We start from the raw sequence: 15,162 nt of genomic DNA, 5'->3' as shown, positions 1-15,162 counted from the left end.
TTTATTGTTGGGATGATGAAACAAAGAGCAGTTGTGCAAACTTTACTGAGCAGGATTATGAGAACATGCTTTTTCCATTTCCCACTTTTGAATGCTTTGGATGCAGTTTCAAAAGAAAGATCAGGGTCAATTATTTAATATTGCAGTTATGCTGTACCTGACTGTAGGATCTCTTCACACATATGTTATCTATGCACAACAATAAAAATATGAGAGCCAGAGGGCACACTGCTGTAGACAGCAAGTCCAGTCTCAGAAATAAAACTCGCATTGTTCTTTGGTTCAGGGACTAACACAGAGATGTGAATAGAAAAGGCAGGCAATGACAGATGTCTGTGATATAAATGTATAGCTATCTAACATGTATCTCAGCAAAAAAACTGCCCACCACACCTTGAGAGTTACCTTTCTACACAAAAAATACAGGTACCCTGAAGACATTATACAGAGTCAGATCAGTTGATAGCTACAGTATTGTCTTCAAAAGCCACCACAAAGCCAAACAAAAGCTTGATCCTGCAAGTAATGCTATCGAAGTGGATGGGGCTCCTTGTGTGAATAAGGGTTTCCAGGATCAGGTCCCAGAGCATGCTGAAGAAATAGGTGGAAGAGAAAACAATTAAAGAGAAACTAGTTCTTTCTCTTCCCATTTCTGCCAAGGGCTCAGTGTGACTCAGAGCAAGTTGTAGGTGAAGCTCTCTGGGTCATATTCTGATCTCATTTGAACAGGTATAAATTCAGAGTAATTCTGGATTCACACTTGTGTAAATGGGAGCAGAATTTAGCCCAGAATCTCTGCCTGAGTTTATCTACCTGTGAAGTAGTCACAATTATCACCATTGTGAGGATTAATTATTGTTTGTAAAGTGCTTTGAGATCCTTAAATGAAAGGAGCTATTGAGGCACAAAGTGTTATTATAGATCTGTTATTATTATTATTATTAGGCCCATTAATGCAATGCATGATAATAATAAAAATACATTGCATTAATTAGTCCTCACAACACCGCTGTGCCATGAATATTATTAATCCCATTTTACATTGGGGGAATCTCAGGGACACAAAGGCTAATACCAAAATTTCCAGAAGTGTCCACGGAGTTTCAGTGATTTAATTATTGGATGCCTAGTCTGAGACATCTAGAACCTGAATTTCATTGGGTGCTTAGCATCTAGGTGCACTATCAATCTGCGTCCTCCCCCAAAAAGAGCTATCCAAAATTGATGGATACTTTTGGTAACTTTAGAATAGGAGTTTTGCCAAAAGTCAGAGGGGGTCAGAGTCTGACACATTTACTCATTCTGAATAGCACCTTGAATTCAAAGAGGTAGCTAGGCGCCTAAATACCTCTGTGAATCCCATCCTTACCTGACAAGTGGCCCCTACTGAAATCTACAAGACTACTTGTCCAATAAAATACTACTCAGTATAAGAGTATCAGAACTGGCCAACAGTGAGCTGTACACAGATACAAGGATCATGCTCTGACAACCATTCCTTTTTATTTCTCATAAGGTTGTTAAAAGGCCAGCTACTAGTGGCTTTTCCTGAAATAACAATAATATCTCTTTTTAGAACTGAGATCCAACTGTACACATTACTGTATAAAATTTTTGATGTGCACTAAATTCCTCCTTCTCCCTTGAGACTATACTATAAGACCTTTGTGCTGACTGCAAATGCAGATTAACGTAATTATTAAATGATATTTCATAATACACAGCATTAAAATGTACTGGCCTAATAAGAGACGTTAATGAGTATATTGTTGACAATTTTTTTTATTTTATTGTTTTTTCAATTTGACCCAACCCTCAGTCAGGTGATCCAAGCTTTTGTTTGTCCTCTGACTGGTTTTTAAAAAGGCTAAATTGCTGAAATTTCAGAAGAATGTCATGCCATTTTTAATAATCCCCACCCAGCACGTGCTTTGAAATCAAGTGAGGCAAAGCGCCTAACCTCAGGGATACATTCCCTAATACTTTATTTTAGAGCTTAGAATTTTAAAGCCTATCAACCTCTGTATTTATAAAATTAATAATATTCAGATGGAAGACTAAACAAGGATGTGAAATTATTTTTGATAATAAGAGTACGCTCACATTGCTTCCAGATGGAAGGTTATTGCACTCTGCTCAACTGCAGTTGGCCCACTATGAATAGCCTTCTTAACTGGACCTTCTAGAGAAAATCTGCCTTATTGAAATGCTGTTGAGACTCAGCTAAATTATACTTCTGGGGCTCAACTGCTGGACATATCTTTTAGGCATTTTTATAATATTAAGACTTTCCTACAGAGAAAAGAAAATACTTATTTGCAATACTTATGACTAGATGGAGAATAAAACTGATTACTTTAGGTTGTATCCCTTGATCTTTACCAATGGACAGATTCATACAGTGAAACTGATGGGCAATTCAATCCCAGAAGAGATGCACAGAGAGAAAGAACTCTTGTCACACTTTTGCAACATGGGAAATAGTAAGCTAGGCTAAAATCTTTACAAGTTATTGCAAACCAGCTGCTTGGAATTGGGAAGGAATTTCAACTTTTGCATCCTCTGATGTGACCATTTGGTCCAATCCATTGATCTGGGTTGCAAAGAAACTGATATTGTGATATTGCAGCTGGAATGAATTGGGAGTTGGAGGCTGGTTCCAGAATATCTTCAAAAGGAGACTCCCCTCAAGAGGTCTATGGATCTGTGCTAACAGTGGGCTTCAAATGAATCTTTGTTTGGAATATCACCCAGAGTCTGACCATAGCAGAGCTGCAAATAATTCCTAGTGTCTTACAATGAGAAAGCATCACTGTTCCCTAAGTTCTGTGTGACAAGTGGATAATGATAGTGAGATGTTATTTTTGCATGCCAATTGGTTAAAGGGAGGTAAAGAGAGCAAAGGAGAAATTTTCCAAGGAGGATTGGGAGCACTGCCTGGAATATTGGTCTTTGGCAGCCAGAGATGGCAGGCTGCAGGTAATATATTTTAAGATTTGACTCTGGGCATAGTTTACTCTATATTATCAGAAAATGAACTTGAATGACTTTGGTCAATGTTGGAGGAGAGTCCTGGAGTGACTAGTTCACTTTTGCATATGACATGGAAGTGACAAATGGTACAGTAACTGGGAGAACATTAAAATCTCCACACTGGACCACGCCATTGGTTACGCTTTTTCAGCATCCTGAAATATTTAGTTTTCTAAGATCTGCTGCTTTGGAGGAAAATGACTTCCCCCTCCTCATATATACCTTGCCAATTGTGCAATGTGGTACAGAAAGGTAAAAATTCCATCCTTGAACCCATCAGGTGATCAGCTTACCTCCTATACAACTGTACTTCATTACTCCTGTTTTTAGACTGCATAACTACAAACTTTATTAGTGGTCAGGAAGTTATGCAGCCCTTTAAAAACCCAGCCACAATATCTGATTTGACTATGTCTTATGACAGTGAGTTTCATAGGTTGAGTACACACTCTATTAGAGTGGTATTTCCTTTTAGTGATTCTAAATGCACTGAATTTATTTTCATAAATGTTTTCTTGATCTCTCATGAAGAATCAATAGTAAAGCCTATATGCCATGGTGATTGTTTCTGCATAAACATCGCAGCCCAACCAACATATAGATAGCAAATGAATGGAGTGACTTATATTTTAACTATGCCCTCCTCACCCCTGAATAATTTGATCAAGTCAATTGAAATAAAGATCCATGCAAACAGAGTCTTCTTCCTTATGAAAGGAATAATTCTTATGAAAGTCCCATGCTGTACCTCTAACCTTCCGTATTACCCTTCTCTTCATCTCTTCAATCGTCTATGTCACTTTCTGAAGGTAGCATGACCAAAGTTGAACACAGTCCCCTAGAAGAGGGTGTTAAACGGTGGCAGTTAGAATCAATTTTTTTAGATTAATGTAGATTTATACAAATGTAAAGAGAGAGGCACCTATCCAAAACCCTAGGTGTCCCGACACAAATTAGAGGAACACAGATAACAATTAGCAGACAACCTCATAACAGCCACCAAAACTCAATTTCTTGTCGAGGTCCCATAAGTCCCATCCCACGCACATCTAACCCCAATCAAACCGCTCCCTCTGCATCAGCCTTATCAAATAGATGCATGCATGCCCTGAAGGTCAACAAATTATGGCTATTTTGGGCCAAAGTGGGAAGCTGGTTCCAAAGCTGAGGACCTTCATAGAAGTCGAGGGGAATCCAGCACAAGAAACTCTGCTGACTGTACCTATGGCAGTACAGCTTGAGGACAGATGTGGTCCTTCAAGTAGATAGGTCCCAAGCCTTTTAGGACAAAAATATTGTCTATACTATCTTCTCTCTCTTTAATGCACCAAAGAATTTCATTTTCTTTTTAATTGCCGCTGATCAGTGAACGATCACCCTCATTGAGCCAACTACACACAATCACTTCTAAACCATTTGCTTCACAGGACCCTGCAAATTCAGAGCTCAACCACATATAGGATATAAAAAGTTCAGACTTGCTTACATGCATCAAAGTTAAATTTCATGTGACATCCTGCAGTCCAATCTTTCAGTGCATTCAAGACTATCTGTAACGGACAATCTGCAGCGGTTTAAATAAACAAATACACTTAGTATCATCACCAAACCACTGACTTACTGTCCTCCTCCTCCTCACCACACAAAGCTCTTAACCCTCCAGTTCCTAGACAGCATCAGGAAGTGCTGTATGGGAGATGCATATGTCAGATTCAATAAAAAAAGGACTTCTGGGAATGTGGTTATACTCTTGGGTAGAGTGAGTGTTTTTTTACCATTGACTTTAATGGTAGCAAAGTTAGGCCAACACTAACATTTCTGAAAATACTATCCCTGGCATCTGTGCATTATTGTTCTGTGCTCCCACAACACCTTCCATTCAGAGAGCTGGAAACATTTTACAAACATAAATGAAATCGTCCTTACACTACTTCTTTAAGGCAGGTCAGCATTAGCTTCATTTTACAGATGAAGGAACTGAGTTACAGAAAGGATGTGGACCTGAGTTTCCTTAAACTACACACATATCAATGCACATATAGTTATATAAATCAGGTAACTGGATGCACAAGTATGGAATTTCCCTGCTGACGAACACACCTTGCTGCATTTTGATCAAAACAGATTCCTCATTGGCTGCTCAGCATAGGTGTAGTAATCAAGTTAAAACCCCTGATTAGTTACCAAATGCATCAGGCCCTTTTGATGCTTAAAGTTTTAAAAGGCCTGTGAAATTCTAAACCACCCATACAAAATACATAGAGAAAGTCTAGTAGTACTGTTACTTATTTATATAGCTCTTGGTACAGAGAACTGCAACATGGGTAGCAATTTTAAAGAGGTAGATGGTTAGCTAATGTGATGTAGTGGCCTGAGCACAAGATCTGGGGCCAGGAACTCTTGAGTTCTAATGCTGCCCATGATGCATATTCTTTAAGTGCACTTAGGCAAATCACTTAATTTCTTTGTGCCTCAGTTTCCCCATCTGTAATGGGGCTATTATAATACCTACTCCGTCGGAACTGATTAACAAGTTACTATGTTTAGATTAAAAGGGCTAATTCTTAACAACATAAATAGATTTTTTTTGGTTCAGCAGTTGCAACCAATAACCCCAGCCAGGTCAGGCCCAAGGGCATGCTCAGGAATTTAAAATTTCACTGGTTTTTGGGGGGCATGTTCTGTGCTCCCACTGAGCCACTGGGCCAGAGGAGCTCTCTCCACCTGCTGTGGCCTTGGGGATGGAGGAGTTCTGTGCTCCTGCCAATTATTGGAGGTGGGGGTCATGCCCATTTGTCCCCCCCCTCTTGTGCACTGCATACAATACATACATAAAATAAAAGAGAGTGTCTACTCCAAAGAGCTTGCAATCAAAGAAGGAACAAGATGTGACAAGTAGGTGTAGGACACCACGGAGTTGGACAAGAGAAAGCAAGAGTGAAAACAACAGGCTACATAGTTTGCTTCTTTAAGATAAGTGAACTAGATATGTTAATGATTGAGAGCCACCTGTCAAGCCATTATCACTGGTGGTTTACAAGAGCACCGCACTTTATGATGACTAGTTTCTATAAACAAATAAATTGCATAAGTAGAAATGAGATTTTCTTATTTCTCTTCACTCTTAGTTGCCCAAGTTTGAAGAAGGGACTGAAAAAGATGACCCAACAGTGGTTTTATCCAAATCAAACAATTTTAGGCCTAACAAGACTAAACAAGCAGCCATATATTTACATTCTCAAACAGGGATTTATGGTTAGTCTACAGTATTTAGGGATTACTATTATTCCATACATCAAAATGCTGGTAGAACTGAAAGACAACAAAAGATGCAGCTATGAGAAATATTTTTTTAAATGAAAACCATTTAAGCTTGCTAATTTTTGCTGTCTCAGACAATCAAAATTCCAATTGTCTGGGACATCAAATCTAAAAAAGCATGAAATTAATCTTCAAAAGTTGAAGTCTTAAGTACATTGCATCATTATTTTTGTTGGATATATTTTTGATTATAATGCAGATGAACCCCAAATTTAATAAAACTAAAACAACATGAGTTAAGTATGAAACATAACAGGATATTGCAGAGAGATTAGGTAGTTTCCTTTAGACTACTTGCAGAGCCCAAGGAAAAAATCAAACACAAGGAACACAATGAAGAGAAGACACAGCTTAATTAGAACATATAACTGAATAGGAAAGGAGAATACTCAGAGTCCAGGTTTTGGCAACAAAATGCAGAAAGCACAAGAAGTACCCAAAATCTCAGTAGTTCCTCTACAGCGGATGTCATTTTGCCTTTCGACCGTTGGTAGTAGAGAAAGAAGCATGCTAGCTAAATTTAAACCAGCTGTAATGATGAGAGAGTGTTACAGTTGGACTGGAAGAAGCTTACCTCATGAAAGTATTGTGGAAACTGCTGTTGGAAAGATAATAAAAGGATTAACTGCAGTTTTAGTGGACCATTTACTTTTCAATCAAAATGTCTCATGTATTTCCTGTTCTCAAGTGGCTTGAATTCCAAAATTCCTTTGTCTATTACAATACATAGTAGCAAAGCCTGTCATAAGAAATTAATAATTTTACATGGAAGAAAACTTTTATTTATATGGATTGAGCGCTATTTGTGCTAACCGCCCCAAACAGTCCCAATACCTACTTCGCCAGCAATCTTACCAGGCAAAAGAAAGAAGAAAATCAGCAGCCTCAAAAAGGAGGTAGAAGTGTGCACAATGGGTAATTGTAAGCAATGAAAGAAAATCCCCACTACAAATACCAAGAGATGCAAAGTTACTGAACAGGACACTCCACTAAACATAACAAAACAAAATCTAAGCCCTCAATTGATGCAAAATGAATTGCCGTATTAATTTCCAGGGGTAATTGCACAGTTATTACCCCATCAAAAGATAACCAATAACGTAAAATGGCATAACATCATAGCACAAAGGAAACACAAAGAAATCTTTTTTTAAAAATGGAATGTTATTCAGCAGGCAAATGATCCCCGTTTGTGGATAATAATTTTAAGGAGACAAGTCTGTGGCTTCAGATTCCACTGCTAGATCAAATGTTTTCAACAGCAGGAAGCTAGATTTGCAAAAAAGATGCATTTTTAATGTGCCCCAAAGGTCTGGTTTTACTATAACATAGGACTCCAGGTCTCAATTATTATTACCTGCTAATAGTCACTATTTTTGTTCTGGCTATGGAAGGAGTTAACTGCTCATGTGACGTTATGCTCTTAATTCTCTCTGGAGCACACAGAGTATTGGAGTGATTACACTGTCAGCTGTAATGAAACAGCGCTTTATATATTTACATGCCAAGACTACATACATATTTCCAGCATTTCAATATGCAGGTTTTCATCAGGCCTTTCACAACACTAAATTCTTGAGATGTTGTCAATAGCCAATTATTTAATGCAGACTAACAAAGTGACTGAAAGAGGGAAATGTTTAGTGTTACATGAACTAACTTCTGTGGTATACATAGACTCCTATACAAACACTGACTGGGAATGTAACATTAGAAATCTGCTATACAATAGCTGTCAAATATGCATCTTAGCGAAAATGAAAAAGTTTCCATCTCCTGAGTAAATCTAGCACTCTCTACTATGTCTTTCATCATCATAGAAAAGCTAACCAACTTCCCCCATTTTATCATTTTCCTTAAAAAACCCTGAAAGAAATGAAGAGGAGAGATTGTTTTCATTTCTTTATAAGTGATTAAAAAGCCAGTTCCACTGAGAAATCCAGATGGTTTAGCAGTTTCATTACATTTTTATTTAAAAGAAAGGGGTTTTCATTGTTGTTTTAACATTTACGGCAATAAATATAACTGTAAGGAGTTTAAATTCCTCAGTGCTTTTACAAGAGATGTTGGTGCTACCTATGAAACTGAGGCAAAAGGTAATTATTTGTATAAGTACTTTTGCTTGATAAATTAGACACATACAGTTGTCACTCTTAAAATGTGACAAGCAACTAGATAATGATGCCTCACTACTTCCATTATTTCCACTGTTATTCCATATACATGGTTATATGGAATACTTATTGAATAATACTAATATCGAAATAACATTAAGATATCTAAGGCAAATTAAAAGTTGTTACGGTGATGTGGCATTATTCTCTGGCAAAGCAAGAAATGTTGCATATCACTTTTCCTCCCCTCCAACCCATCATTAATACTTGACACAAGGCCTTGAGACATTTCTATCACCATATATATATATATATATATATATGCTCTTATCATATAGACACACACACACATATACACAGGCCCCATAATGGACTTCATCCTGGCCTGACCTTCTTACCAGTATTTCTTGCTATAAGATTTTGCTACCAATACAATAATGGGGGGAAATTGTGTCAATTGACTGCCATGACCTGCTGGTGCAATTATTCCTTTGTTTTTTTGTTTTTTTTTTTATAAACAGCAGTACACAAAGAAAGCTTTGAAAATCTCATGGCTTAGTTTGGAAGCTCATGTCAAACTTGCTTAGTTTTATCTAGTCTATTCAAGGTCTTATATTATTACTCCTCCCTGCATATGGAAAGCTCTATGGAAGTCATTAACTTTTATTTTAATTTGGCCGTATTATCGTCATAGGATGCAGATGAACAGACAGTGCTATTCTCAAGATCCCCTTTTTGGAGTGCTGAAGTTGTTTACAATAGCTTGATCAGAGGAGAACAAAGGGTTTTATTTTTTTAGAACTCTATTTTGCAAGTTCAAAAAACAAATCCCTAAAACCAATCCCTAATAACCTGAGAAAATCTCAAGATATTCTGATTTTTTAACCATTTTAAATCCTTAATATGATTCTTTTTCTTTTCCCAACTACCATCTCAAACTTTTGCACTATTATCCATGGGTTATTGTTGAGAAAGAGGAATGAAAAGAATTTAATTAGATGAGTTTTACGTTTCTTTATTTAAAATGTCACCCGAGGCTCAGTGATCCTTATTTTATGTTAAACGACTGCTGCTGGCTTTGATCATCATTTTATTGATGCTTTAATGAATATTAAAAAATAAACCGTTGTATTAAAAGTTAAGCTTTCATATAAGGGGACTGACTCTCTTTTCCAAGAGCTACAATATTTATTACTCAAACATTTTTTTAAAATTAAGTTCCTTCCCTAATTCTCCTTAGAACAAACCAAGCTACAGAAAAGTACAATAATTATATTTGAATAATATTGAAGAGAGCGAGCCAGTGAATGAGTAGAGTAGCATGTTTCTGTTCAAACAAACAGATTCCAGACTTACCATACACTTGTTTGGTTTTTCTCCAGAATGAACCCTCATATGAATCAGCAGTTTGTAACGAGCATTGAAAGGCTTATAACGACGGACACAGCCAGCCCAGAAGCAAGTAAAGTCCTCTCCCTTCCTCTGGTCAATGTGTGTTTTTTCTAGGTGTCTGACCAGTTCATCTTGTTGGTCATAAGTGGCATTGCAGTCAATCCACCGACAGACCTGTTTGCCACTGCAGATCTCTTGTTCATCTCCTTCGCTGGGCTGAAGGGACTTTGGAGACACGGAGATGTGTAAATGAGGCAAAGTCCCTTGAGTCTGGCTTAGCTGCTGGTGTAAATGATAAGGCGGCGGTGGCAGCCCCTGACGATGCCGAAAGAGATCTGTGTTAGAGGAATAATCATCGACCGGTTCTTGTTTTAAGAAACTCACCTTCTGGCTGCTGTGCGAGGTGTCTTGCTGAGGAATACTAGTACCATTCATCATAAGGTTAAGACTTGCATTTTCCTCTATTTGCTGCATTTGTAGCGGATCACAGTCACCTCTGTCACATTCAGTGGAAATAGGTACAAGGCATGCTGAAGGAGAGGGAAGACTGCAAGGGTGCCCAGGCTGAGAGCAAGACTGGAGACGAGATGATTTCTGAGCACTGTGGTGACTGATCTCCACAGGATGAGAGGAAATGCCAGCTGAATTAGTCCGCAAACCATTCACGCAGGTGACCAGTGATGTCTGCGACGTGCGGATAATAGCTGTAATATCAATTCCTTCAGCTGAAGATGGCATAACAGAGATGCATCTTTTCTTCAGGTTGCTTGATTGTAGCCTGGCTGAATGTTGAGGACTGCCAAAGGACAATGAACCCAGGGAGGAGCTATGTTCATTATTAAACAAGTATGATGAAAGTGAATTTGTAAAGCTATTATTCATTAGGTCTATTTCAGGATGCAGACTACCAGAGGCTCGCAGCTCCATTCCCTCTGTAGTCCTTCTATGTGCAGAAACCTCCGAAAGAACCTTATAATCACCTGGGCACTCTTGCTTAATGTGCTGAGCTGGGTGACTTCCATTCATGCACAAAGTGGAAGAATCGACCGAGTCTTGAAACCTGGGAGACCTGTAATACAGTTTCATTAAACATCACCAACTGTGGGAGAATTTTTGATTTCTGTACAAGATGCCATATTTATTATGCCCCGGAGAATGAAACCACTTATTCTCTACTGCACAATGTCTGTGTCTTCAAACAATTAACTTAAAAAATCCTGCAATGTTTCCTCTGTGGTCTTGTAAAGGTAGCGTCATTTTATATGGGATTAATTTTACACAGTGGGTTACACATTGTACAAACTCCCCCTCCAGCCTGCTACTACTGGCAACTCATCAATCACAATCTATAGGGTCAATGTACAGGTTGGACAAAACAATAGACAAAAGTGTGAAGTTTAAGGCTTTAGCCATTTTTTAGTTTTTTGAGCTTTTTGAATAAAGCATTTTCATTAGAGCACACAGGGAAAGTGTTTTGGAGTTCTCCCATAGCTCATAGTGGTGGCGTTAATTTTGCTCACACTCTCTAGAGACATTCACCATTACAAAATTTACAAACTTTCAATTCACAAGGCATTTGTTTGAAGAAAAATTCTGATCAGCTGAACAAAGGGAATATAAAGGAATAACGGGAACTGCTGGTCACTATTACAATGTACAATAATCATCAATTAAAAAAAACCTCGCTAGTTGCCTTAGATCAGTGATTCTCAACCTTTTCCCTACCAGATCACCCCATTTTTATTCAGCTGGGATCTAGCCAGGCCCCATCTGCCATTTGGTAATGTGGGAAGGGTAGGGTAGCTTTGATTCCCTGGATTTGTTCAAGATCCTACTGAGAGTCACAACCCCTAAGGTAGGAACCCATGCCTTAGGTAACTAAATAGAGTTAGGAACATAAGAATTGCCACATCAGATCAGATCCATTTAGTCTTGTTCTAACACTGGGCTATACAAATTGACTCATGCGGAAGGGTCTAAAAAACTCCATAACAGACAATTTTGAAATAAATCTGCCTATAGGAGAAGTTTTTTCCTAATATTTTCTTCCAGGCAATCAGTGGTTGGCTTATGCCCTAAAGCACAAAGTTTTATCTCTCTTATAAATATTTGTCATAGCGGATATAACTGTGTCTGCATTATTTCTCACTATTAGCAGCTGTTCCCTAGATATTCCTGCAGTTTACGTAGTATATAGGGCTTGTGCTGGCCCTCTTCACATGAGTGAATTTCACGCTACAGAGGATTGTGGGTAATACTGCAAACACTGAGGCAACTATGGTTATTCAGCAAGTTTTTAAGGAAACCACATTTAAGACAAAATTGGAAAAATTTTAAAGAGCGAGCAATGTGTGTATAATCAGCATGTATAGCCAGATAGCTACTGATGAGTCAAACATGCAGGTATTGTGCACATATGTAATGGAAATATTTATGGGGTAAATCACAGAACCATGGGGTAGATTCATTTATCTTACAATTTGACTATTTCACCTGCATTCTGATCACTAATCCATTTTTGCTGCGACTACTCTAACGTTCCAACTATGGGCAGCTTTCCAACAGCTATGAATTTAAAAATAAAACACCCACAAAAACTATTCATACCCACAACAAGGAGAGATTTGTCAAAAAGATTACAGTGCACTGAGACTCAGTACTGGAAATATTCAGTCTTCTAGCTGTGACAGGTTTATGATCTAGTATCCTTTGAACCATCAGTATTAGGTATAAGAGCTTTGATCCCGCTGGAGAACTAGAATTCCCTACTTTCCATTGAGATACAGCACTCAGATCTTGAACTGTGACATTACTACTTTAAAAATACTATTTTAAATAATTTTTAGTGGTTTGCATACTCAGTTCACTATCATTTCTCTCTCTCTAGTTTTGTAGCGTTGGTCTCATGGTAACTATGGCATCTGGGTTTAAAGATGGCAAGGCTTAAAAACACAGTCCTAATACACTTTTAAAACCTCTAAACCATTTCTAAACCCATCTCCCTGTAAACTATGTGGCATAAGCAAACTAGATGACGGAGAAGTAGCAATGGTTTTTAAGCCTTCATTTGGAACGGCCAGCATAGCTCATGGCTCAGTAGTAATGCTGCCATCTCAGACTCATTATGAGAAATGTTTTACAGTACAAGGCACCAGTCACATTTTCTATTATTTAATCCATTTTATATTAGGTCTCATCACAATATTTGAAGGCATATGTTATAGGGTTGCCAACCCTCCTGGATTGGTCGAGAGTCTCCCGGAATCAGCCTCAATCTCCCAGTTGCTACTAAACGCAATCTGGGAGATTTTGATAAGCCAAAAGTCCGGTTGGTGGTGCAGCAGGGCTAAGACAGGTTCCCTACCTGCCCTGGCTCCGTGCGGCTCCTGGAAGTGGCTGGCACGTCTGGCTCCTAGGTACAGGAGTGGCTAGGGCGTCTCTGCGCGCTGCCCCTGCCCCAAGTGCCAACTCCACAGCTCCCATTAGCTGGGAACCATGGCCAACGGAGCTGCGGGGGGCAGTGCCTGCAGGCAGAGGCAGCGTGTGGAGCCGCCTGGCTGCCCCTGAGCCTAGGAGCCACAGGGACATGCCACCACTTCCAGGAGCCACCTGAGGTAAGCACTGCCCGGCTGGAGCCCATATCCTGCACAGCCCCCTGCACCCTAACTCCCAGCCCTGAGCACCCCCCGCACTAAAAATTCCTCCCACACTCCCCACACCTCCTGCCCCAGCCTCTAGCCCCCTCTCACACCCAAACTCCCTCCCAGAGCCTGCACCCCTCACCCCCTCCTGCAGCCCAACCCTGTGCTCCAGCCGAGCCCCCCCCGCACCCAAATTCTCTCCCAGAGCCCGCACCCTGAACCTCCTCCTGCACCCCAACCCCCTGCCCCAGGATGAGCCCAGAACCCCCTCCCACACTCCAAACCCCTTGGCCCCACCCCCTAGCCCAGAGTCCTCACCCTCTTCCCAACGCCCTGCCCCGTTCCAGTGAAAATGAGTGAGGGTGGGGGAGTGAGCGACGGAGGATGGAAAGTGGAGGCAAAGCCTTGGAGAAGGGGCAGGGTCTTGGGGGAGGGGCAGAGCAGGGGGAAGGGCAATTAGACAGTGGGAAACCCTAATATATTAACATAAATGGTTACAAAACCTCAGACAAAAATTTGAACACACATCTTATCAGGTCTGCCTAGCTGAGGGGGTTGACACATGCAAAAGAGACAGTTTGCCCTTGGCTCCCTGTTTGAGAGGGCCCCCAAACTGAGTGTCACTGCTGTGACCTGATGCACAAGGTCACAGCACCACTCAGGTTTCTCTCAGTGGCCTCTCCATCCATGACGGAGAGGTGGCTGTCAAATTTCAGTGAGCAGTTTTGCAACCTGACGTATGGGGTTGCAATGCCCAGAGTGGGGAGCAGGACCCAGCCCGGTGGGACAGGAGCTGCTGCTGTGGGGTGAGTACAGGGCAGGCTTGGCAAACACACACACACACACACATACACACTCCTCTACCTACCTACTTGAGGCTTCCCCTAAGTGGTAATTTTTTTGGAAGGGTGGGCGGAGGGCCTCAGTTTCAGATTTTGTCTTAGGCCCCCCAAAAATTCTTGTGCAGCCCTACATCTGATATTGTATAAAAGCAAATAAGATGATTATTTTTCAGTCTGAAACCCTGAAGCTACATTATTACATGAGAGCCCTATCCTGTCAGAGCTCCAAGTGTGCAATTCCAGCTAGTATCTTAGAATCATAGAAATATAAGACTAGAAATGTAGTCCTCAATATGTTCTCTAGTCCAGTGCCCTATACTGAGGCAGGACTAAATGTTATCTAGACCATCCCTGAGGAGGTGTTTGTCTAACCTGTTCTTAAAAACCTCCAGCGATGGAGATTTCATAGCCTCCTTAGGCAATTTATTCCAGTGCTTAACTACCCTTACAGTTAGGTTTTTTCTTATGACTAACCTAAATCTCTCTTGCTGCAATTTAAGCCCATTGCTTCTTGTGCTGTCTTCAGTGATTAAGGAGAACAATTTATCACCATCTTCTTTACAAAAACCTTTTACGAACTTGAACACTATGATGTTCCCCACTGAGTCTTTTTTTCCTCCAGACTAAACAAACCCAATTTTTTTCCAATCTTTTCTCATAGGTCGTGTTTTCTAGACTTTTAATCATTTTTGTTGTTCTCCTCTGGACTTTCTCAAATTTGTCCACATCGTTCCAAAAGTGCGGTGCTCAGAACTGGACACAGTATTCCAGTTAGGCCTTGTCAGTGCTGAGTACAGTGGAAGAATTACTTCTTGTGTC

The 15,162-nt window shown here is 39.9% G+C and overlaps 1 protein-coding gene across 3 annotated transcripts in view; it reads right to left on the bottom strand.

Moving 5' to 3' along the window:
• GLIS1 (GLIS family zinc finger 1) overlaps positions 1-15,162 on the bottom strand; it is a 285,082-nt gene that overhangs the window by 136,063 nt on the left and 133,857 nt on the right. For all 3 annotated transcript variants that reach the window (XM_030573308.1, XM_030573307.1, XM_030573306.1), the window contains one exon: positions 9,825-10,929. In XM_030573308.1, coding sequence (XP_030429168.1) covers positions 9,825-10,929 — 1,105 coding nt within the window. The remainder of the gene's footprint in view (positions 1-9,824; positions 10,930-15,162) is intronic.

This window comes from Gopherus evgoodei, chromosome 8 (assembly GCF_007399415.2).
Source record: "Gopherus evgoodei ecotype Sinaloan lineage chromosome 8, rGopEvg1_v1.p, whole genome shotgun sequence".
Classification (NCBI taxonomy): Eukaryota; Metazoa; Chordata; order Testudines; family Testudinidae; genus Gopherus; species Gopherus evgoodei.
This window is presented reverse-complemented; position numbering and strand designations above follow the sequence as displayed.